The sequence below is a fragment of the Nicotiana tomentosiformis genome, chromosome 11, assembly GCF_000390325.3.
Source record: "Nicotiana tomentosiformis chromosome 11, ASM39032v3, whole genome shotgun sequence".
NCBI lineage: Eukaryota > Viridiplantae > Streptophyta > Magnoliopsida > Solanales > Solanaceae > Nicotiana > Nicotiana tomentosiformis.
The window spans coordinates 57635440-57660937 of NC_090822.1; the positions used below are offsets into that span (position 1 = coordinate 57635440).

A 25498-nucleotide genomic window follows, 5' to 3' on the forward strand; every position below is an offset into this window, starting at 1 on the left:
CTGAAATATTCCACCCACTGAATAAGAGAAGCATAGTGCGGACCGCACATGGAATTGTGCGGCCGTAGAACCTCCGGAAGGGCATTATTGTCAGCAAATTTTAGGGCATTATAAATATACGGGAAACACTTTTTTAGGGCAAGTTTTGAATTTTAATCTGCTGTAGCTTTAATTATAGGGACAATTATAGTGAAGAATCATTAGTTTTATCATTTAATCTTAGTTTGTGGCTTTAATTACTTCTTGTTCTTTGTTTTCTTCACTTTTTAGCATGAGTAGCTAGATTTTCTCTAGGGTTGTGACCCAACCCTAGTGTGTAAGCCTTATGGGTTATTAATTTTAGTGCTAGTTTATGATTAGGTGTTTATTATTTAGCCTTGTTTATGCATCATTTCTAGATTTAATGGTTGCAAACTTGATTCATGCCTATTTAACTTGGTTCTTAATTGAGAAAGAAGTACTTAGTCTAGGGAAATTTGTCTAATAAGAAATTGGGCTAGTTAAAATTTTGGCTAGTTTAATTAAAGAGTTTGAACTAGAGTTAGGGAAAACCCGACTTGAGCTCATATCAATTGTTTGAATTGATACCCAATTGGACTTGAGAAAGCTAATTTGGGTATAACCACTATATAACCGAGAGGTATTGAGTGGGTACTTGAGAGTTGAGAGTTAGCATACACTCCGATCAACAAAACAAGCATTAACGTGATTTACCCATTAGGTTAGCGCCTACGCGAAGGTTACATCCCCAGACTTTTACCCATTTGATCAAAAACATCAAAAATAAATTTTCACTTTCTAGTATCTTCTAATTAGTTTAAATTTTGTTAATGTTAATTTTGGAATTGGAAAACAATCACCCTTTGTTTGGAAGTGCAATTAAGTTGTTTCACGTGCTCTTATCAAGTATCTACCCTAACACCCCTTACAAACTCCCTGTAGAATTCGACCCCGACTTTTGTTAGGTACTCTTATATCAACGACCATTTCTACTCACTATTGAGTGTGGATTGGACGTGGATCGATTTTTGGCTCCGTTGCTGGGGAATTTTGACGGTGTTAGCTATATATTTGAGTGTGTTCTTCAAATATCTTCCTTCCCTTCCGTGTTACTAATTCGTTGAAGAAATCATAGGTACAAGATGGCGAACAATGAGCTTGGAAATATGCCATTGGGTGAGTTGGACGACAAGGAGGAACAATTAGATGATGTACCTCAAGTGCCACAACCAAATCATCGAGGCCGTCGTCAACAAGACAACATGCCCCACCTCCCCTGCCTCCACCACCACATCTACAAACGGCGCAACACTGAATTTTTCCCAATGAAGGTTATACAGGTGCAATAGTCCCCCCTCGCATTAGGGCGGAAAACTTTAAAATTACCAATATGATGCTCACTTTTCTAGAGCAAGGAGGCCTTTTCACCGTTGCGCCAAATCAAAATACCTATAAACATTTGAAGGGCTTTGTGGATACATGTTGGGGGAGCAATCAAACAAATGTATCTGATGATGCTTTGAGGCTAAGGCTTTTTCCCTTCTCTCTACAGGGTAAAGCTGTAGATTGGTTGGAACGCTTGCATAACCATTATATTCATACTTGGGATGAATTGGTGGCAAAGTTTATTGCTAAGGTTTTCCCTCCCAGGCACATGTCTACTCTTAGGGATGAAATATAGGATTTCAAGCAAGAGCCCAATGAACCTTTGTATGAGATTTGGGAGAGGTATAGGGCAATGGGGAAGGAGTGCCAGAACAATGATATGAACGACAATATGATCCAACAAACTTTCTATCGTGGTATCAATACTACGAATCATTGTGTGGTCAATCAATTGGACGATGGCAACTTTACGACAACACCTTATGCGGAGGCATGTGAGATTCTTGATGATATGGCAGAAACGTCTTCTGCTTGGCAATCCCGAGCTAATGTTCCACAAGGTGATCCCAACATGATTCACCTCCACAAAGAGTTGCAAGACCATGGGAAAGCCATTTCCAAATTGACAACAACAATGACTTAGCTTGCAAAGGCTCAACTTAATCAAGTTTAAGCTCCTAAGCAAGTTCATTCCATGGAAGGGGTAAATGTGTTAGTCAACAAGAAGAGGACCAAGGGTAATTTTTATCAAGATGATTCTTATCATGAGCAAGAGGAAGAGGTACAATATGTGAACAATTTTAAGGACAAAGGAGCAACTTCCAAGGCTAGAATAAAAAACAATGGAGACCGCAAAATAACCAAAGAAATTGGAGTTCTAACAATCAAGGGAATTGGCATAACAATAACAATCAAGGAAATTGGAGTGGAAACAACCATGGAAATTGGGGAGGCAACAATCAAAGTGGTTGGGGAAATAATCAAGGAAATCGGGGGTCAGGTTTTCAAAGGCCCCCAATGTATCAATAACCCATAAACCCACCTCCTTATATTTCCCATTATTCAAGCTCTTCAAACAATGAGATGGCCATATTGAGAACAGGTTCAAACAAATGATGGAGAAGAATGCTGATTCGGATGTCCAACTTGCCTCACATACCACATCAATCCGTAATCTTGAAGTTCAAATGGGGCAAATCTTTCAAGCTCTTAATACTCACCCTAAGGGTGCACTGCCAAGTGATACGGTTGTGAACCCAAAGGGTGGTAACAATACGGGGCATGCCATAGAAGTTATAATAAGAAGTAAAAGAGGCGGGAATGCACCCACCTCAAAGGAAAGGCAACTTGTGGATGATGACCAAGTGATGCAAGAGGAGGAAATTCCATTCAATGATTTTCAAGCATGTGATGAGGTTCAGATTGACATTGATGATAGTTTGGAAGAGACTCAAGAAAAGGTGAACCCGTCTAGGGAGTACATCATTGACATACCGGAGCCGGTAGTGCAAAAGGCTAAGGAACTATTGCCTAAGCCTCCACCTCCCTATACTTAAAGACTTTCAAAGCAAAATGGTGAGAATCATTTCAAAAATTCATTCAAATGATGAAGCATTTCTCTATTAATGTGCCATTGGTAGAAGCTTTAGAACAAATGCCTGGTTATGTAAATTTTATGAAAGCTCTTGTGACCAAAAAGAGGTCAATGTATTTTCAAACTATCAAAGTCACTCATCAAGTGAGTGAAATTGTTCATTTGATGGCTCCTAAGTTGGAGGATCCCAATACTTTCACGATTCCTTGTACAATTAGGAGTGCCAATTTTGCTAAAGCTCTTTCTGATCTTGGGGCGAGTATCAATTTGATGCCCTATTCGGTTTTCAAAACATTGAGAATTTGGAAACTAAGACCCACACCTTTGAGGATGAAAATGGTCGATCGTACCATGAAGAGGCCATTGGGAGTGATTGAGGATGTTTTGCTCTAGGTTGATAAGTTCATTCTTCCGGCGGACTTTGTTATTCTAGATTGTGAAGTTGATTATGAAGTGCCTATTAATCTTGGGAGACCTTTCCTTGCTACGGGTAAGGATCTTTGTGATGTGGAAGCTGGAGAACTCACTTTCCGGGTTGGTATTGTAAATGTTGTATTCCATGTGTGTAAGTCTATGCGGCAACCAAATAGCAATGAGATGTGTTCATTTGTGGATTTGGTGACCGATGTTATTATTGATGATACAAGTGCTACAATCAATGTTGGTGATATGTTGGAAGCCGTGTTGCTCAACTTTGATGATGATGAGATGGATGGTTTCATGGAGTGTATGAACTCTTTGCAAGGAATGGGGTCGTACAACTATGCACCCTGGAAATTGTCATTGGATCTTGAGAATAGGAAGAATCATCCTACAAAGCCTTCTATTGAAGAGCCACCTACTTTGGAGTTAAAGCCAATGCCTCCACATTTTCGGTATGAATTTCTTAGCCCTTGTTTTACTTTACCCGTTATTCTTTCTTCTTGTTTGACTAACGTGCAGGCTGATTCCACATTGGCGGTATTGCAAAAGAGGAAGAAGGCTATTGGGTGGAATTTGGCGGATATTCGGGTATAAGCCCCGCGTTTTGTATGCATATATGAAGTTGGAGGATGGTGCTAAACCGTCCATTGTACATCAAATAAGACTCAATGAGGCTATGCAAGAAGTGGTTAAGAAGGAGATTATCAAAGGTTGGATGCCGAGGTTATCTACACCATCTTCAACAGTTCATGGACCTCTATGGTTCAATGTGTCCCAAAGAATAAGGGCATGACGGTTATTACCAATGATAAGAATGAGTTGATTCCCACAATAGCGCTGACCGGTTGGAGAGTTTGTTTGGATTATCGTAAGCTCAACAAGGTCACAAGGAATGATCACTTTCCACTTCCTTTAATGGACCAAATGCTTGATAGATTGTCCGGACGTGCTTTGTATTTTTTACTTGATGTGTACTCGGGCTACAACCAAATTCTTGTTTCTTCGGAAGATCAAGAGAAAACAACCTTTACATGTCCTTAAGGTACTTTTGCTTTTATGAGGATGCCTTTTGGTTTGTGCAATGCACCGGTGACTTTTCAACGGTGTATGATGGCTATTTTCACGGACATGGTAGAGGACTACCTTGAAGTTTTCATGGATGACTTCTCGGTGGTTGGGGATTCTTTTGATGATTGTCTTGCAAATTTGGACAAAGTGTTGGCTAGATGTGAAGAGACCAATTTGGTTCTCAATTTGGAGAAATGTCATTTCATGGTTGAGGAAGGCATTGTCCTTGGCCATATTATCTCAAAGAAAGGAATTGAAGTTGACAAAAAATAATAGTTGACAAGGTAAAGATTGAGGTGATTTCTAAGCTTCCACCCTCAACATTTGTGAAGGGTGTGAGGAGTTTCTTAGGCCATGCGGGTTTCTACCGGTGCTTTATCAAAGATTTCTCTAAAGTGATGAACCCATTGTGTAAGCTCCTTGAGAAGGATGCCAAGTTTCATTTCAATAATGATTGTATGCGAGCTTTTGAAATATTGAAGCTCAAGTTGACAACCAGTCATATCATTACCGCTCCAAATTGGAGCTTGCCTTTTGAACTCATATGTGATGCAAGTGACATAGCGGTTGGGGCTGTTTTGGGGCAACGTATCAAGAAAGTTTTTCATCCAGATTACTATGCTAGTAAGACGATGAATAGTGACCAAGTCAATTATACCGTTACGTAGAAAGAGCTCCTTGCTATTATATTTGCAATTGAGAAGTTTCGTCCATACTTGATGAGTTCCAAAGTTATTGTCCACACGGAACATGCGGCGCTTGGCTATCTTATGAGTAAAAAGGAATCTAAAGCTCGGTTGATGACATGTATACTCTTGTTGCAAGAATTTGATATTGACATTCAAGACAATAAAGGTAGTGAAAACCAAGTGGCGGATCACTTGTCTCATTTTGAGGAGGAGGGGAGGCCACACGACGGCCTTGAAATCAATGACTCTTTCCCCGATGAGCAACTTTTGGCAATATCAATGAAAGAGGTACTGTGGTTTGCGGACTTAGCAAATTTCCTTGTGAGTGGTATCATTATGGATGAGTTCTCTTCAAACCAAAGGACGAAGCTCAAAATAAATTGTGATGATTATTATTGGGATGAGACATACCTTTTCCGGATTTGTACGGATGGGGTGACTAGAAGGTGTGTACCGAAAGAAGAGCAAGGTGATATTCTTAGTGCTTGTCATTCTTCATCGTATGGTGGTCATCATGGTGGACCAAGAACGGCATCCAAAGTTCTAAGTTGTGGTTTCTATTGGCCTACCTTTTATAAGGATGCAGGTGATTTAGTTAAAAGATGTGATGAATTCAACGGGCAGGTGGAATTTCAAAGAAAAACCAAATGCCTCTCACAACCATCTTGGAGATTGATATTTTTTATGTTTGGGGCATTAACTTTATGGGCCATTTTGTGAGTTCTTGTGGAAACACTCACATCTTGGTCGCGGTGGATTATGTATCCAAATGGGTTGGGGTCGTCGCCTTACCTAACAATGAGGCGAGAAGTGTGGTGGCTTTCTTGAAGAAGAATATTTTTACAAGATTTGGTACTCCACATGCAATCATAAGCGATGGGGTCGCATTTTTGCAATAAGGCTTTTGAAACATTACTTAGCAAGTATGGTGTTACTCATAAGGTTACGAATCCCTATCATCCACAAGCTAGTGGTCAATTGGAAGTCTCCACCCGGGAGATAAAGAGTATCTTGTCTAAAACGGTGAATGCAAATCGGACAGATTGGTCGAAGAAGCTTGATGATGCGTTATGGGCTTATAGGACGGGTTACAAAAGACCTATCAGAATGTCTCCATATCGGTTCGTGTTCGGGAACGCTTGTCATCTTCCAATGTAACTAGAGTGAAAAATCATTAGTTTTATCATTTAATCTCAGTTTATGGATTTAATTACTTCTTCTTCTTTGTTTTCTTCACTTTTTAGCATGAGTAGCTAGATTTTCTCTAGGGTTGTGACCCAACCCCAGTGTGTAAACCTTATGGGTTATTAATTTTAGTGCTTGTTTATGATTGAGTATTTATTATTTAGCCTTTTTTATGCATTATTTATAGAATTAATGGTTGCAAACATTGATTCATGCCTATTTTACTTGGTTCGAACTTGAGAAAGAGGGAATTAGTCTAGGAAAACCTGGCTAACAAGGAATTGAGCTAGTTATAATATTGGCTAGTTTAATTAAAGGGCTTGAACTAAAGTTAGTTAATAATGTTACCTTTGAGGTTATAAATATTTAAGATCATTAACAACAAGTATCAAGAAGGTTGGAAGGTTCAGAAGGTAAACGAATTTAAGAAAATAAGTTTCGTCGAAAGTCGACAAGTTGGGAATGTTATAACCCGTACCTTTGTGATGAGACTAGGGTGATTAACATGGTAATAAGGTTATGTTATGAGTTATTTTAGTCATATGATAGTCATGTGTTAAGTTTGAAGTCAAGCGAGTTGTGGAACAAAAGTCGATGAAAGTCGTCACAAGTTACGTTCATAAGTTTTACTGAAAGTTGGGTCTAATGTCACTGATCTTTTCTCCCAATATACTTAGAGTTACGGGGTGATACATCCCTCAAATTGAAGATCTATGAGTCTAGTTTCTAACACATTAAATTGTTTGACAATACGACATTGGAGTAGGGAGATATATGCGGTTTTGCGAGACTGCGCATACTGCATAGGTGACAAGCAGGTGACACACCTACTTGCTTAAATGGAAGGACCAAATATGTCCAAAAATGGGATAGTTCGGGTATTACAAAGAGACCTTTTAAGGTCTTATTTCCTACATAGATTACACTCATTATAGAGAAAAAGAATCAGACATATGCCCTTGCAAACTTCTCACAAAAATTCAACACAAATCCTAAAATGATTTTCTCTTCTTTTCAAGTTCTAGTTGGAGGAAAACCTAATGGTTGAAGAACCAAGATAGGAACTGAGATATTTAACAAATAAGGTAAGTATACTTCTCTATTTCATCCACTTTTTCTTCTCGAAAAGTATAGAAATTCGTTCTATAATTGTAAGAACTCATGGGGCAGTTATTGGAAGTCGTGAGTTCGAGTGATTCAACTTGTAGTGAACTGTTTTGTGGGCTGTTTTGTGTAGTTGTTGAATTGTGTGTTTTTCTACCATTTTATGGAGTTTTGAAGGAGAAAGGGTGTGGAGAAACACCCTATAAATGCGGGGTGGTGGGCTGGTCATTCGTCATAACATTTTTGGGTTGTTTGACACTACTATGGTTGTTGTTTTGTGTATGAAGAGATTGGGGTGTGTTGGGCTGTTTTGTGGTATTTTGTGATGGATATAAAGTTGGAAAATGATGTATATATATTTTTATTGTTGTGTTCTTGTGTTTTTGGTGTTATCTCGAATTGGAAGGAAGTGAAGATTATAGGCCAGATGCTGCCCGTTTTAATATAAAATAAGCTTATCTTTCGTTGTGCGATAGTTGTACTTTTCATAATTTAATGATAGTATTATTATTGTTATTGTAGATTATGGTGCGAAGAGATTAGTTCAAAGTTGTTATTGAAAATATTGTGATAATGTATGTTATGGCTAAACCTTTCCTTCATATTGGCATGATCCCGTAACTACATGCGTTTGATAATGAGACATAAAGAGAAGTTTGTATTCCTGAACTTATGTACATTATCCTAGTGTCATATGTTATAGTATTCTTCCCTATGGATACTTTATATTCAGTTTAGTACTGTCTTCTTCCAATCAAGAGAGCAGAGGGTCTATACATATATAGTATTACAGTATTTTCACCACCATCGAGCTATAATCGGTGGGCAGGCCCCTATTGGGCAACCTCTGATCAGATGGTAAGTTATATACCGAGCCTACTATGGCCGAGAGCCTACGAGCGAGCTCAAAATGACCGAGATACCGAGCCTATTATGGCCGAGCACCTTTGAGCGGACCAACTAGGTCGAATAGTTACACGTACCGAGCCTTATAGGGCCGGACAGCTATTTTCTTTACTATGTTGAGAGAGTTGAGTCAGTATCAGCAGGTAAGTATATCTTCATTTCATCTTTGACTCCCAGTTACTTTCAGTTATTATATTATTAGTTCAGTTTGGACTTTCAGTTATTCTATTGCCTTACATATTCGGTATATTACTTTGTACTAACGTCCCTTTTCTTGGAAAGCAGCATTTCGTGCATGTAGGTTCAGATAGACAGACGGGTAGACCTTCTCAATAGGTGTTGTCCGAGTTCAGCTTGATATATAGAGTTAGTCTCCATTCAGTTTTATATTTTTGTTTCACAATTGTTCTGTAATGTGGCCCTTTGGCCAATGTATCACATTGTAAGTTCAGAGTCCCTCAGTCTCAGGTTGGTATGCTCGGTTAAGTGAGGCACCAGGTGCCGGTCTTGCCTCCCCAGGTTTGGGGCGTGACAAACTTGGTATTAGAGAAGTTCTATCCTAGGGAGTCTACAAGCCGTGTCTAGTGGGGTCTTGTTTAGAGATGTATTGTGCCCCACATTATATAAGTAGAGAACTACAAGGCATTTAGGAGTTGGTTACCCTTCTTTCAAATCTAAGTCCTGTTGTAGAACTGAGTTATAGGAAATTTGAGTTAAACTTACGTATTGGTTTTTTCATATAGAGATGCCGGTGGCTAGAAAGAATACGGCTAGTTAGAGGAGAGATACAATAGTGGGTGAGGGGACCAATAGGGTACCCCCAGTAGATAGGTCCCAGTTTGAGGCCCAGGGCGAGACCCCTAATCAGCCATTACCGGCTCCTCCACCACCCGAGGAGATTCCTAGGGATATCGCACATCCAGTTCCTCCTCCACTTCCATCAGATAAGGACTTGAGGGGTGTGGTGCATTTGTTGACACAGTTGGTATCTACCCAGCAACAGGTTAGGGTACCAGCTAGAGCAGGATCTTCTATGGTGTTTGGGAGTTCAAGGGTCCGAGAGTTTATTTCCTTGAGTCCCCAAGAGATCATGTGGACAGACCAGGGGGGACCCACGGTATTTCATAGATCAACTTCACAGGATCTTTCGGGTTATGCATCCCACGGAGAAAGAGGCAGTTGATCTGGCAACTTTTCGACTTCGAGATATAGCCGTCCTTTGGGAGAATTTTTCAGATGCCTTTCTTGACCAATACTTACCGCAGGAGATCCGACAAGCTCGAGTCGATCATTTTCTAGCCCTTAAACAAGGAAATATGAGCGTTCGAGAGTATAGTCAACGTTTAGACTCATTGGCCAGATATGCTCCATCCATAGTTGCTACTATGCAGGAGAGGGTCCACAAGTTTATAGCAGGGTTGGCCCTAGAGTTGACCGAGGCATGTGCCACCGCTACATTGCAGGATAGTATGGATATCTCCCGTATTCAGGCATTCGCCCAGAATATAGAAAAGGGCAGGCATCGACAGCACGGTACAGAGAGGAGTGAGCAAGGGCAGCATAAGAGGATGAGATTTGCCAGGTATCAGGAGCAATCTCAGCATAGTTATAGGCCCCAGTACTTCGGACGGCCACCTAGTCCTCCACCGCCTCAGTTATAGGGTTACAGGTTTGACCGATATGCTCAATAAGGATAATGTAAGAGCTCACGGGTGTCGGGTTTGTAGCGACAGCAAGGTTCAGGAAAGACATGGTCATTTCCGCCGTGGCATGACATCTGTGGTAGAGGACACCTTAGCCAATGCGGAGCATGTTCCGAAGCTTGTTATATGTGTGGATGTCATGCCAAAGTAGGATTCTGGGGGCATGGAAAAACCAACGAGTTCAACAGCAGGATCATCTATGTCCGTGCGTCCTTCAAGGCGCGAGCCTCTGTCTTCGTCTTGTAGATGTCTAGGTAGAGGCAGAGGTTCCAGTTCAGGTGTTAATTAGAACCGTATCTATGCTTTAGCAGGTCGACATGACTAGGAGTCTTCACCAGATGTTGTAATAGGTATATTGACTATTTGCTACCACGATGATTATGCCTTGATTGATCCAGGATCTACTTTATCATATATTACCCCATTTTTCGCAGGGAAGTTTGGCATAGTGCCTGAAATACATAGTGATCCTTTTGCGGTATCTACACCAGTCAGAGAACCGATTGTTGCTAGATGGGTTTACCGAGGTTGTACGGTGACAGTTTGTAGTCGTCAGACCTCAGCCAATCTAGTTGAGCTAGAGATGATGGATTTCAATGTTATCATGGTCGTGGACTGGTTGGCAGCTTGCTATGCCACATTTGATTGCCGAGCAAAGGCAGCCAGATTTCATTTAGAGATGCAGATGCTGAGATATGTACACTTCAATCTATTCCAATAGTCAGAGAGTACGTAGATATGTTTCCACATGAGCTTCCATGTTTTCCTCCAGAGTGACAGATTTATTTTAGCATCGATTTGCTTCGGGAACTCAACCAATATCCATCCCTCTGCATAGAATGGCTCCTGCGAAATTGAAGGAGTCGAAGGAGCAGTTAAAAGATTTTTTGGAGAAAGGTTTCATCAGACCCAGTACGTTACCTTGGGGTGCACTGGTACTATTTGTGCGGAAGAAAGATGGCTCGCTGAGGATGTGTACTGATTATAGGCAGCTGAACAAGGTTACTATGAAGAATAAGTATCCACTTCCATGGATCGATTACTTGTTTGATCAGTTTCAGGTGGCTCGATGCTTTTCAAATATAGATTTTAGGTCGGGGTACCATCAGGTCAGAGTTCGGGAGAAAGATATTCAGAAGACAACTTTCAGGACCCGATATGGCCACTTTGAGTTCCTTGTCACGTCCTTCGGGTTGACAAATGCACCTGCTGTATTTATCGACTTGATGAATAGCGTATTCCGACCATTTTTAGATTTGTTCATGATAGTATTTATTGATGATATTCTTGTTTATTCACGTTCAGAGGAGGAGCATGTAGACCACTGTGAGCAGTACTCCAAACCCTCTGTGATCGTAAGTTGTATGCTAAGTTTTCTAAATGTGAGTTCTGGTTGAAGTCTGTAGCATTCTTGGGGAATATTGTATCTAATGAAGGTATAAAGATAGACACTCGGAAGATTAAGGCCATGAAATCCTAGCCTAGACCTACCACTCCAACAGAGGTTCGTAGCTTTCTAGGCTTAGCAGGCTACAACCGGAAGTTCGTAGAGGGTTTTTCTTCCCTTTTGGCACCATTGACGAAGCTGACTCAGAAAGTAGCTAAATTTCAGTTGATAGAGGCTTGCAAGTGCAGTTTCCAAGAGCTTAAGAACAAGTTGACCTCAACGCCAGTTCTAACACTTGCAGAGGGTCCAGAGGGTTATGACATATATTGTGATGCCTCATGTGTCAGGTTAGGATGTGTCCTGATGCAACATGGGAAGGTAATTCCGTATGCTTCAAGGTAGTTGAGGAAGCATGAGAGGAATTATCCTAACCATAACCTCCAGTTAGCTGCGACTATCCATGCAATTAAGATATGGAGACGTTATTTATATGGTGTTCATGTGGATGTATACACAGATCATAAAATCCTGCAATATATCTTCAAGCAAAAGGAGTTGAATTTGCGACAGAGGCGATGACTAGAGTTATTGAAGGATTACGACGTTAACATTCTCTACCATCCAGGGAAAGCTAACGTTTTAGCTAATGCCTTAAGTCGCCAATCTATGGGTATCATAGCAAATGTATTGGCTGAGAAAATAGAATTAGCTAGATAGCTTCATCAATAGGTTTGTTTGGGGGTTCGGTTAGTAGATTCTGACGATGGTGGAGTTGTACTCGAAAGCACTGTAAAATCATCTCTCGTAGCTGAAGTAAAGGAAAGGCAGTACACAGACCCGGAGTTGGTCGATTTGAGAGTGTTACACCCCATGGTTTCGTACGTAAAAAGTACGCCATAAGTAAATTGATGAAAGCTCGGATATGAGACATTACATCTCGCATTTTCATACGTTAAAGTTTCATCATAAGTTAATCGACGTAAGTTCTAGAATGAGATTATTTTTAGGTTATAAGAATTTTGCTATTTCAAACAAGTGATGAGTAAATTTGTGAAGGAGAGAAGGTAAGCAAATCGAAGAAAATGAATTTCGTCAAAGTTTGACATTTTGGGATAAAATACGTCCCAAGCTAAAATACCTGGTATTTATGGACGAATACCATACAAGGTACCACATGGCCATGATAGTGAGGTGTATAAAGTGTGTTAAAAGGGAGTAGTATTTTAAGTAAATTGAGATAATTCTTAATTATGTGGGTAATTGGTTAATTATTGGGTAATGGGACATTACCTAGCTAATTAATGAGTTGTGGGTGATTAATTAAAGAGTGGGATAAGATTTAACCCCTTTCCCCAATGTGGCAAGCATCCCTTTCCATTTAATGACTAAGTAATAAATGTTGCAAGGTGTCACACTCTAAGAAAGAAATATGACACCAAGCTTAATTATGTAGGGCCACCTAAAAAGTTAAGGATAACAATTATAATCACTTATGAATGAACATCACCCAAGCTTTCCATACATTAGTAACGTTATTTCTAAGAGCTTCAGTCAAACTTCCCATTTCATAGTTAAGTTAATTCCAATCACTTAAGTAAAAGTTTTAGCCAAGATGGTCTTCACACAAGCAACGTTATTGCTTCGAGCTTTTCATACAACTTGTTCGTATTTTGTCGCAATTAACGTGTGTTAGAGGATTGTCAATAGAATCGACTCAGGTATGTTAAGGCTATCCCTTCTTTCCTTTTGGCATGATCCAAATGATACAAATGGAACGAGCAAAATACGCAAATTTCATAAATGGATCTATTCATAGAAATACTAGGGGTGTCTATATTCTTGATTCCCCAGGTGTCTTATCATTCTATCATCTGTTCATGGGTCTCAGAAAATACGTAAGTTGATAAAGTTTATTTCATGACATTAATCAAAGTCAAAATGGTCCTATGACATTCCGAGAGATTTTATTGACGTATTTGATATGCATTTCATTCATTTATACATGTACATTGACCCATGACTAGATGGCATTATATACACGAATATTATATGTATATGGGATATGGGAAAAGGTTATGGCATTATATACGCACCACCACCTGATCAGCTGGTATACGTTTATAATTTGCCCATAGTGGCTGAAATGATGGGATGCCCTCAGAGGCTTGATGATGTTATGAACACATATACCTATGCATGGTATGACATTTTTACGCATATGCATGACATTATAAAAATGAAATGATTCACAGAGCTATGCAGACGTACATGTCGATTCTTTTACTCCATGTTTCTCTCATGTCTATTATTTACTTATTCTCATTCCTTATATACTCGGTACATTATTTGTACTGACGTCCCTTTTGCCTGGGGACGCTGCGTTTCATGCCCGCAGGTCTCAATAGACAGATCGAGAGTCCTCCAAGTAGGCGATCAGCTCACTAGAAGATGTTGGTGCACTCCATTTTCTCCGGAGTTACTTGTTTGGTCAATATAATTTAGACGTGTATTGTTTGGTATGGCGGGGCTCTATCCCGACCTTTATGACAATTATGTATTCTTAGAGGCTTGTAGATAGATGTCATGTACGTAAATGATTGTATGGCCTTGTCGGCCTATGTTCAGTGTACGAGTGGGTATTTTGATCTTAGAGGTCCATATGCCTTATGTATAAGTTAGTATTACATGTTGTATTCTACCTATCTCACGACAGCCTCTCCGGCTCAGTTATCTATGATCGTATGATACGTTGTGTTGGTACTCGATTGAGTAAGGTACCGGGTGCCCGTCGCAGCCCATTGGTTTGGGTCGTGACAAAAGTGGTATTAGAGCAGTTCTGTCCTAGGGAGTCTACAAGCCGTGTCTAGTAGAGTCTTGTTTATGGGTGTGTTGTGCACCACACTTATAAGCAGGAGGCTATAGGGCATTTAGGACTGTCACTCTTTCTTCTTACTCTAGATCGTATGGTAGAGCTTAGTTGTAAGAACTCAATTTCCTAAACTCTATCTTATTGATAATACGATGATGCCTCTATCCAGAAAGACAGTTGGTAAGAGGTTTCACGTGGTTGTGGAAGAGTTGAGTTAGAGGAACTCGATTTTGCACCATTCTTATGATGGATAAATGTGAGGTCTTCAGCAGAACATGTGTGTACTAAGACGTGTAAGGTTCTTGATAAGGAGCTTTAAGGCAAGAATATCTATTCACCCATATGGTGAAAATCAATGAGAGAATCAGAAGGTATATGCAAATTTCAACAAGTAAAAGAAGCAAGGTGAAAAAGGGTACGAGGTACCCAGCTAATAAAGATTATCAGTATTTACAATTCAGGTAATGGAATATAATAATTTTGAGTTACCTTCAACAATAATAGAGGTATGTACAATTGGCTACACCCATCTCATTTATGCCCTATGGGGGCTAACAGAAGTAGTATAAGAGGAAGCGGGATATCAGGATGTTACTAGAGTTAGGGTAACCCAAAATGGTGGATGGATTGTTAGCTTTAGCTGACATTTCCGAAGGATATTGCAAAGGTGCTAATAGATCTCCTTGTGAGACACCCAGATGGTGCACTCTAAAATAGTACAGCTAGATATGAGTACTATAAAGATAGGCACTGGAAGCCTTGAAGGGATTAATATTACCATAGTGTGGCTCCCGTCCCTAGTAAAGAAAGAATGTTAGGCAACCCAAAGAGCTAGTGGATGGAGCAAGGGGAGCTAAAGGCAAGAGAATGTCTTGTTAGAGTTTTCAGAATAAAGTGATTGACATAAATATTAGCAGGAAATAAGAAAAGGGTTAATGAAGCATTATGAGTAAGATATGATACATGGATGACAATGGTAGATCAAAAGATGACAGTATTACAGAGTCTATAGACAAGGAAAGGAAAATACGAGAGGTAACAGGCCTAGAGGCAACAAAAGAGTATAGGTCATAAAGTCACATCCTCATTTCGAGAAATAAGTTCGTGACTCTAACGCGACTTCCAGAAGGAAAACCCCGGAGTAATAGAAATCAGTATGGACTTGTGAATAAGATAAACTAAACATGAACTAAGGACTGAGTAATAGTCGGCATCATGAGAATTTCAGAGATTGCATCCCGCCGTTAATAGAATGGACGACAGGAGAATACCCTTTAAAGGTCATTTAGGAAGACGTTTCCCTAAAGCAAGCAAGGTGAGCAAAGTTAAGTTTAAGGGATTGTATGTGCCAGTTATACTAAGTGTCACCCTCGTGAGTAAGGAAATTTGTTATCCTTGGTACAGAAGATTACTGCGAGGCGAGTAAGGAACATCGATGATGTGAAAATATGCCAAAGATGAAGAGGTAAAACATCTATACATAAATCATCATAGCACCAAATCTTAGTATTCCCCTAAAGGGGGGAATATAAAGTGATGTGACATTAAGTCAAAATTAAGTGGTTCTAGTAACTATGGAACGATAAAGGAATAATGCAATAAAGAAAAAGGGAAAGGGATGAGATTGCACTTATTCAAATCCTACAGATATGATACGATTCAAGAACATTATGCAAGCACGACGTCAAGGAGAGGAAGTAAGGGTTCTGACCCGGGATGTTTTTGATAAATAAGGAGCCAGTGCGAGACGTAAGTTAAGACAAAAGGAATAACCCAAGAAAGATTAAATGGAATAGTTAGTAGTTGATTCAAGAAGAGCCTAGTTATGGCTAGACAAGAGGATACAGACAAATCAACAGATCGTGCAAGATAAACATAGTGAACCCCAACATGGGGAATTCAGTCTCGCAGATATGACATTGTAATACTTGAGAAATATTCAGCTAGGAGTTGGGGTAGTTAAAGGTACCGTATGATTGTTATGGAAATAAAAGATAGTCTCACTTAGAAGACAGTCAAAACTTCAGTTCAGGAGCAACCCTACGAGCACAAGGGCGTGGAAATAAGTAACTATGGATAATTATAGGCAAGGAAGAACATCAAAAATTCCGTCAAGTATACAATGTAATAAGCTCACAGGTTTACAAGAGTCAGAAGGTCTTCCCTAAGTACTACAATGAAAGACTAGCTGAGGAAATAAGGAAGAAGGCTTCAACCTAAGCACAGTGACCTAAAGGGGAAATGGTCATGTAAAAACAGTCTCACTACAACATTGTATGCACTCCATGAGAATGGTGAGAATCATTTCAAAAATTCATTCAAATGATGAAGCATTTCTCTATTAATGTGCCATTGGTAGAAGCTTTAGAACAAATGCCTGGTTATGTAAATTTTATGAAAGCTCTTGTGACCAAAAAGAGGTCAATGTATTTTCAAACTATCAAAGTCACTCATCAAGTGAGTGAAATTGTTCATTTGATGGCTCCTAAGTTGGAGGATCCCAATACTTTCACGATTCCTTGTACAATTAGGAGTGCCAATTTTGCTAAAGCTCTTTCTGATCTTGGGGCGAGTATCAATTTGATGCCCTATTCGGTTTTCAAAACATTGAGAATTTGGAAACTAAGACCCACACCTTTGAGGATGAAAATGGTCGATCGTACCATGAAGAGGCCATTGGGAGTGATTGAGGATGTTTTGCTCTAGGTTGATAAGTTCATTCTTCCGGCGGACTTTGTTATTCTAGATTGTGAAGTTGATTATGAAGTGCCTATTAATCTTGGGAGACCTTTCCTTGCTACGGGTAAGGATCTTTGTGATGTGGAAGCTGGAGAACTCACTTTTCGGGTTGGTATTGTAAATGTTGTATTCCATGTGTGTAAGTCTATGCGGCAACCAAATAGCAATGAGATGTGTTCATTTGTAGATTTGGTGACCGATGTTATTATTGATGATACAAGTGCTACAATCAATGTTGGTGATATGTTGGAAGCCGTGTTGCTCAACTTTGATGATGATGAGATGGATGGTTTCATGGAGTGTATGAACTCTTTACAAGGAATGGGGTCGTACAACTATGCACCCTGGAAATTGTCATTGGATCTTGAGAATAGGAAGAATCATCCTATAAAGCCTTCTATTGAAGAGCCACCTACTTTGGAGTTAAAGCCAATGCCTCCACATTTTCGGTATGAATTTCTTAGCCCTTGTTTTACTTTACCCGTTATTCTTTCTTCTTGTTTGACTAACGTGCAGGCTGATTCCACATTGGCGGTATTGCAAAAGAGGAAGAAGGCTATTGGGTGGAATTTGGCGGATATTCGGGTATAAGCCCCGCGTTTTGTATGCATATGATGAAGTTGGAGGATGGTGCTAAACCGTCCATTGTACATCAAATAAGACTCAATGAGGCTATGCAAGAAGTGGTTAAGAAGGAGATTATCAAAGGTTGGATGCCGAGGTTATCTACACCATCTTCAACAGTTCATGGACCTCTATGGTTCAATGTGTCCCAAAGAATAAGGGCATGACGGTTATTACCAATGATAAGAATGAGTTGATTCCCACAATAGCGCTGACCGGTTGGAGAGTTTGTTTGGATTATCGTAAGCTCAACAAGGTCACAAGGAATGATCACTTTCCACTTCCTTTAATGGACCAAATGCTTGATAGATTGTCCGGACGTGCTTTGTATTTTTTACTTGATGTGTACTCGGGCTACAACCAAATTCTTGTTTCTTCGGAAGATCAAGAGAAAACAACCTTTACATGTCCTTAAGGTACTTTTGCTTTTATGAGGATGCCTTTTGGTTTGTGCAATGCACCGGTGACTTTTCAACGGTGTATGATGGCTATTTTCACGGACATGGTAGAGGACTACCTTGAAGTTTTCATGGATGACTTCTCGGTGGTTGGGGATTCTTTTGATGATTGTCTTGCAAATTTGGACAAAGTGTTGGCTAGATGTGAAGAGACCAATTTGGTTCTCAATTTGGAGAAATGTCATTTCATGGTTGAGGAAGGCATTGTCCTTGGCCATATTATCTCAAAGAAAGGAATTGAAGTTGACAAAAAATAATAGTTGACAAGGTAAAGATTGAGGTGATTTCTAAGCTTCCACCCTCAACATTTGTGAAGGGTGTGAGGAGTTTCTTAGGCCATGCGGGTTTCTACCGGTGCTTTATCAAAGATTTCTCTAAAGTGATGAACCCATTGTGTAAGCTCCTTGAGAAGGATGCCAAGTTTCATTTCAATAATGATTGTATGCGAGCTTTTGAAATATTGAAGCTCAAGTTGACAACCAGTCATATCATTACCGCTCCAAATTGGAGCTTGCCTTTTGAACTCATATGTGATGCAAGTGACATAGCGGTTGGGGCTGTTTTGGGGCAACGTATCAAGAAAGTTTTTCATCCAGATTACTATGCTAGTAAGACGATGAATAGTGACCAAGTCAATTATACCGTTACGTAGAAAGAGCTCCTTGCTATTATATTTGCAATTGAGAAGTTTCGTCCATACTTGATGAGTTCCAAAGTTATTGTCCACACGGAACATGCGGCGCTTGGCTATCTTATGAGTAAAAAGGAATCTAAAGCTCGGTTGATGACATGTATACTCTTGTTGCAAGAATTTGATATTGACATTCAAGACAATAAAGGTAGTGAAAACCAAGTGGCGGATCACTTGTCTCATTTTGAGGAGGAGGGGAGGCCACACGACGGCCTTGAAATCAATGACTCTTTCCCCGATGAGCAACTTTTGGCAATATCAATGAAAGAGGTACTGTGGTTTGCGGACTTAGCAAATTTCCTTGTGAGTGGTATCATTATGGATGAGTTCTCTTCAAACCAAAGGACGAAGCTCAAAATAAATTGTGATGATTATTATTGGGATGAGACATACCTTTTCCGGATTTGTACGGATGGGGTGACTAGAAGGTGTGTACCGAAAGAAGAGCAAGGTGATATTCTTAGTGCTTGTCATTCTTCATCGTATGGTGGTCATCATGGTGGACCAAGAACGGCATCCAAAGTTCTAAGTTGTGGTTTCTATTGGCCTACCTTTTATAAGGATGCAGGTGATTTAGTTAAAAGATGTGATGAATTCAACGGGCAGGTGGAATTTCAAAGAAAAACCAAATGCCTCTCACAACCATCTTGGAGATTGATATTTTTTATGTTTGGGGCATTAACTTTATGGGCCATTTTGTGAGTTCTTGTGGAAACACTCACATCTTGGTCGCGGTGGATTATGTATCCAAATGGGTTGGGGTCGTCGCCTTACCTAACAATGAGGCGAGAAGTGTGGTGGCTTTCTTGAAGAAGAATATTTTTACAAGATTTGGTACTCCACATGCAATCATAAGCGATGGGGTCGCATTTTTGCAATAAGGCTTTTGAAACATTACTTAGCAAGTATGGTGTTACTCATAAGGTTACGAATCCCTATCATCCACAAGCTAGTGGTCAATTGGAAGTCTCCACCCGGGAGATAAAGAGTATCTTGTCTAAAACGGTGAATGCAAATCGGACAGATTGGTCGAAGAAGCTTGATGATGCGTTATGGGCTTATAGGACGGGTTACAAAAGACCTATCAGAATGTCTCCATATCGGTTCGTGTTCGGGAACGCTTGTCATCTTCCAATGTAACTAGAGTGAAAAATCATTAGTTTTATCATTTAATCTCAGTTTATGGATTTAATTACTTCTTCTTCTTTGTTTTCTTCACTTTTTAGCATGAGTAGCTAGATTTTCTCTAGGGTTGTGACCCAACCCCAGTGTGTAAACCTTATGGGTTATTAATTTTAGTGCTTGTTTATGATTGAGTATTTATTATTTAGCCTTTTTTATGCATTATTTATAGAATTAATGGTTGCAAACATTGATTCATGCCTATTTTACTTGGTTCGTACTTGAGAAAGAGGGAATTAGTCTAGGAAAACCTGGCTAACAAGGAATTGAGCTAGTTATAATATTGGCTAGTTTAATTAAAGGGCTTGAACTAAAGTTAGTTAATAATGTTACCTTTGAGGTTATAAATATTTAAGATCATTAACAACAAGTATCAAGAAGGTTGGAAGGTTCAGAAGGTAAACGAATTTAAGAAAATAAGTTTCGTCGAAAGTCGACAAGTTGGGAATGTTATAACCCGTACCTTTGTGATGAGACTAGGGTGATTAACATGGTAATAAGGTTATGTTATGAGTTATTTTAGTCATATGATAGTCATGTGTTAAGTTTGAAGTCAAGCGAGTTGTGGAACAAAAGTCGATGAAAGTCGTCACAAGTTACGTTCATAAGTTTTACTGAAAGTTGGGTCTAATGTCACTGATCTTTTCTCCCAATATACTTAGAGTTACAGGGTGATACATCCCTCAAATTGAAGATCTATGAGTCTAGTTTCTAACACATTAAATTGTTTGACAATACGACATTGGAGTAGGGAGATATATGCGGTTTTGCGAGACTGCGCATACTGCATAGGTGACAAGCAGGTGACACACCTACTTGCTTAAATGGAAGGACCAAATATGTCCAAAAATGGGATAGTTCGGGTATTACAAAGAGACCTTTTAAGGTCTTATTTCCTACATAGATTACACTCATTATAGAGAAAAAGAATCAGACATATGCCCTTGCAAACTTCTCACAAAAATTCAACACAAATCCTAAAATGATTTTCTCTTCTTTTCAAGTTCTAGTTGGAGGAAAACCTAATGGTTGAAGAACCAAGATAGGAACTGAGATATTTAACAAATAAGGTAAGTATACTTCTCTATTTCATCCACTTTTTCTTCTCGAAAAGTATAGAAATTCGTTCTATAATTGTAAGAACTCATGGGGCAGTTATTGGAAGTCGTGAGTTCGAGTGATTCAACTTGTAGTGAACTGTTTTGTGGGCTGTTTTGTGTAGTTGTTGAATTGTGTGTTTTTCTACCATTTTATGGAGTTTTGAAGGAGAAAGGGTGTGGAGAAACACCCCATAAATGCGGGGTGGTGGGCTGGTCATTCGTCATAACATTTTTGGGTTGTTTGACACTACTATGGTTGTTGTTTTGTGTATGAAGAGATTGGGGTGTGTTGGGCTGTTTTGTGGTATTTTGTGATGGATATAAAGTTGGAAAATGATGTATATATATTTTTATTGTTGTGTTCTTGTGTTTTTGGTGTTATCTCGAATTGGAAGGAAGTGAAGATTATAGGCCAGATGCTGCCCGTTTTAATATAAAATAAGCTTATCTTTCGTTGTGCGATAGTTGTACTTTTCATAATTTAATGATAGTATTATTATTGTTATTGTAGATTATGGTGCGAAGAGATTAGTTCAAAGTTGTTATTGAAAATATTGTGATAATGTATGTTATGGCTAAACCTTTCCTTCATATTGGCATGATCCCGTAACTACATGCGTTTGATAATGAGACATAAAGAGAAGTTTGTATTCCTGAACTTATGTACATTATCCTAGTGTCATATGTTATAGTATTCTTCCCTATGGATACTTTATATTCAGTTTAGTACTGTCTTCTTCCAATCAAGAGAGCAGAGGGTCTATACATATATAGTATTACAGTATTTTCACCACCATCGAGCTATAATCGGTGGGCAGGCCCCTATTGGGCAACCTCTGATCAGATGGTAAGTTATATACCGAGCCTACTATGGCCGAGAGCCTACGAGCGAGCTCAAAATGACCGAGATACCGAGCCTATTATGGCCGAGCACCTTTGAGCGGACCAACTAGGTCGAATAGTTACACGTACCGAGCCTTATAGGGCCGGACAGCTATTTTCTTTACTATGTTGAGAGAGTTGAGTCAGTATCAGCAGGTAAGTATATCTTCATTTCATCTTTGACTCCCAGTTACTTTCAGTTATTATATTATTAGTTCAGTTTGGACTTTCAGTTATTCTATTGCCTTACATATTCGGTATATTACTTTGTACTAACGTCCCTTTTCTTGGAAAGCAGCATTTCGTGCATGTAGGTTCAGATAGACAGACGGGTAGACCTTCTCAATAGGTGTTGTCCGAGTTCAGCTTGATATATAGAGTTAGTCTCCATTCAGTTTTATATTTTTGTTTCACAATTGTTCTGTAATGTGGCCCTTTGGCCAATGTATCACATTGTAAGTTCAGAGTCCCTCAGTCTCAGGTTGGTATGCTCGGTTAAGTGAGGCACCAGGTGCCGGTCTTGCCTCCCCAGGTTTGGGGCGTGACAAACTTGGTATTAGAGAAGTTCTATCCTAGGGAGTCTACAAGCCGTGTCTAGTGGGGTCTTGTTTAGAGATGTATTGTGCCCCACATTATATAAGTAGAGAACTACAAGGCATTTAGGAGTTGGTTACCCTTCTTTCAAATCTAAGTCATGTTGTAGAACTGAGTTATAGGAAATTTGAGTTAAACTTACGTATTGGTTTTTTCATATAGAGATGCCGGTGGCTAGAAAGAATACGGCTAGTTAGAGGAGAGATACAATAGCGGGTGAGAGGACCAATAGGGTACCCCCAGTAGATAGGTCCCAGTTTGAGGCCCAGGGCGAGACCCCTAATCAGCCATTACCGGCTCCTCCACCACCCGAGGAGATTCCTAGGGATATCGCACATCCAGTTCCTCCTCCACTTCCATCAGATAAGGACTTGAGGGGTGTGGTGCATTTGTTGACACAGTTGGTATCTACCCAGCAACAGGTTAGGGTACCAACTAGAGCAGGATCTTCTATGGTGTTTGGGAGTTCAAGGGTCCGAGAGTTTATTTCCTTGAGTCCCCAAGAGTTCATGTGGACAGACCAGGGGGGACCCACGGTATTTCATAGATCAACTTCACAGGATCTTTCGGGTTATGCATCCCACGGAGAAAGAGGCAGTTGATCTGGCAACTTTTCGACTTCGAGATATAGCCGTCCTTTGGGAGAATTTTTCAGATGCCTTTCTTGACCAATACTTACCGCAGGAGATCCGACAAGCTCGAGTCGATCATTTTCTAGCCCTTAAACAAGGAAATATGAGCGTTCGAGAGTATAGTCAACGTTTAGACTCATTGGCCAGATATGCTCCATCCATAGTTGCTACTATGCAGGAGAGGGTCCACAAGTTTATAGCAGGGTTGGCCCTAGAGTTGACCGAGGCATGTGCCACCGCTACATTGCAGGATAGTATGGATATCTCCCGTATTCAGGCATTCGCCCAGAATATAGAAAAGGGCAGGCATCGACAGCACGGTACAGAGAGGAGTGAGCAAGGGCAGCATAAGAGGATGAGATTTGCCAGGTATCAGGAGCAATCTCAGCATAGTTATAGGCCCCAGTACTTCGGACAGCCACCTAGTCCTCCACCGCCTCAGTTATAGGGTTACAGGTTTGACCGATATGCTCAATAAGGATAATGTAAGAGCTCACGGGTGTCGGGTTTGTAGCGACAGCAAGGTTCAGGAAAGACATGGTCATTTCCGCCGCGGCATGACATCTGTGGTAGAGGACACCTTAGCCAATGCGGAGCATGTTCCGAAGCTTGTTATATGTGTGGATGTCATGCCAAAGTAGGATTCTGGGGGCATGGAAAAACCAACGAGTTCAACAGCAGGATCATCTATGTCCGTGCGTCCTTCAAGGCGCGAGCCTCTGTCTTCGTCTTGTAGATGTCTAGGCAGAGGCAGAGGTTCCAGTTCAGGTGTTAATTAGAACCGTATCTATGCTTTAGCAGGTCGACATGACTAGGAGTCTTCACCAGATGTTGTAATAGGTATATTGACTATTTGCTACCACGATGATTATGCCTTGATTGATCCAGGATCTACTTTATCATATATTACCCCATTTTTCGCAGGGAAGTTTGGCATAGTGCCTGAAATACATAGTGATCCTTTTGCGGTATCTACACCAGTCAGAGAACCGATTGTTGCTAGATGGGTTTACCGAGGTTGTACGGTGACAGTTTGTAGTCGTCAGACCTCAGCCAATCTAGTTGAGCTAGAGATGATGGATTTCAATGTTATCATGGTCGTGGACTGGTTGGCAGCTTGCTATGCCACATTTGATTGCCGAGCAAAGGCAGCCAGATTTCATTTAGAGATGCCGATGCTGAGATATGTACACTTCAATCTATTCCAATAGTCAGAGAGTACGTAGATATGTTTCCACATGAGCTTCCATGTTTTCCTCCAGAGTGACAGATTTATTTTAGCATCGATTTGCTTCGGGAACTCAACCAATATCCATCCCTCTGCATAGAATGGCTCTTGCGAAATTGAAGGAGTCGAAGGAGCAGTTAAAAGATTTTTTGGAGAAAGGTTTCATCAGACCCAGTACGTTACCTTGGGGTGCACTGGTACTATTTGTGCGGAAGAAAGATGGCTCGCTGAGGATGTGTACTGATTATAGGCAGCTGAACAAGGTTACTATGAAGAATAAGTATCCACTTCCATGGATCGATTACTTGTTTGATCAGTTTCAGGTGGCTCGATGCTTTTCAAATATAGATTTTAGGTCGGGGTACCATCAGGTCAGAGTTCGGGAGAAAGATATTCAGAAGACAACTTTCAGGACCCGATATGGCCACTTTGAGTTCCTTGTCACGTCCTTCGGGTTGACAAATGCACCTGCTGTATTTATCGACTTGATGAATAGCGTATTCCGACCATTTTTAGATTTGTTCATGATAGTATTTATTGATGATATTCTTGTTTATTCACGTTCAGAGGAGGAGCATGTAGACCACTGCGAGCAGTACTCCAAACCCTCTGTGATCGTAAGTTGTATGCTAAGTTTTCTAAATGTGAGTTCTGGTTGAAGTCTGTAGCATTCTTGGGGAATATTGTATCTAATGAAGGTATAAAGATAGACACTCGGAAGATTAAGGCCATGAAATCCTAGCCTAGACCTACCACTCCAACAGAGGTTCGTAGCTTTCTAGGCTTAGCAGGCTACAACCGGAAGTTCGTAGAGGGTTTTTCTTCCCTTTTGGCACCATTGACGAAGCTGACTCAGAAAGTAGCTAAATTTCAGTTGATAGAGGCTTGCAAGTGCAGTTTCCAAGAGCTTAAGAACAAGTTGACCTCAACGCCAGTTCTAACACTTGCAGAGGGTCCAGAGGGTTATGACATATATTGTGATGCCTCATGTGTCAGGTTAGGATGTGTCCTGATGCAACATGGGAAGGTAATTCCGTATGCTTCAAGGTAGTTG

At 40.2% G+C, this 25498-nt stretch overlaps 2 protein-coding genes across 2 annotated transcripts; both read left to right on the forward strand.

The window, feature by feature from the left end:
• Positions 1–2992: 2992 nt before the first annotated feature.
• LOC138901502 (uncharacterized) lies at positions 2993–6318 on the forward strand. The gene is made up of 5 exons (XM_070189274.1): positions 2993–3262; positions 3374–3644; positions 3726–3991; positions 5140–5746; positions 6203–6318. The coding sequence occupies exons 1-5, from the start codon at positions 2993–2995 to the stop codon at positions 6316–6318; spliced, it is 1530 nt and encodes a 509-aa protein (XP_070045375.1).
• A 3191-nt stretch (positions 6319–9509) lies between these two features.
• On the forward strand, positions 9510–10016 carry LOC138901503 (uncharacterized). Its single transcript, XM_070189275.1, has one exon. It carries the CDS (start codon positions 9510–9512, stop codon positions 10014–10016), a length of 507 nt encoding a protein of 168 aa, XP_070045376.1.
• Positions 10017–25498: the final 15482 nt, after the last annotated feature.

Bases quoted from the DNA above. Each gene is read 5' to 3' on its own strand.
- LOC138901502 (XM_070189274.1), top strand. From the start codon at position 2,993: ATGAAGCATTTCTCTATTAATGTGCCATTGGTAGAAGCTTTAGAACAA. The intron at 3,992-5,139 runs GTATAAGCCCCG...ACCGTTACGTAG, and splicing joins GGAATTTGGCGGATATTCGG to AAAGAGCTCCTTGCTATTAT. The intron at 5,747-6,202 runs GTGATTTAGTTA...CAAATCGGACAG, and splicing joins TACCTTTTATAAGGATGCAG to ATTGGTCGAAGAAGCTTGAT.
- LOC138901503 (XM_070189275.1), top strand. From the start codon at position 9,510: ATGCATCCCACGGAGAAAGAGGCAGTTGATCTGGCAACTTTTCGACTT.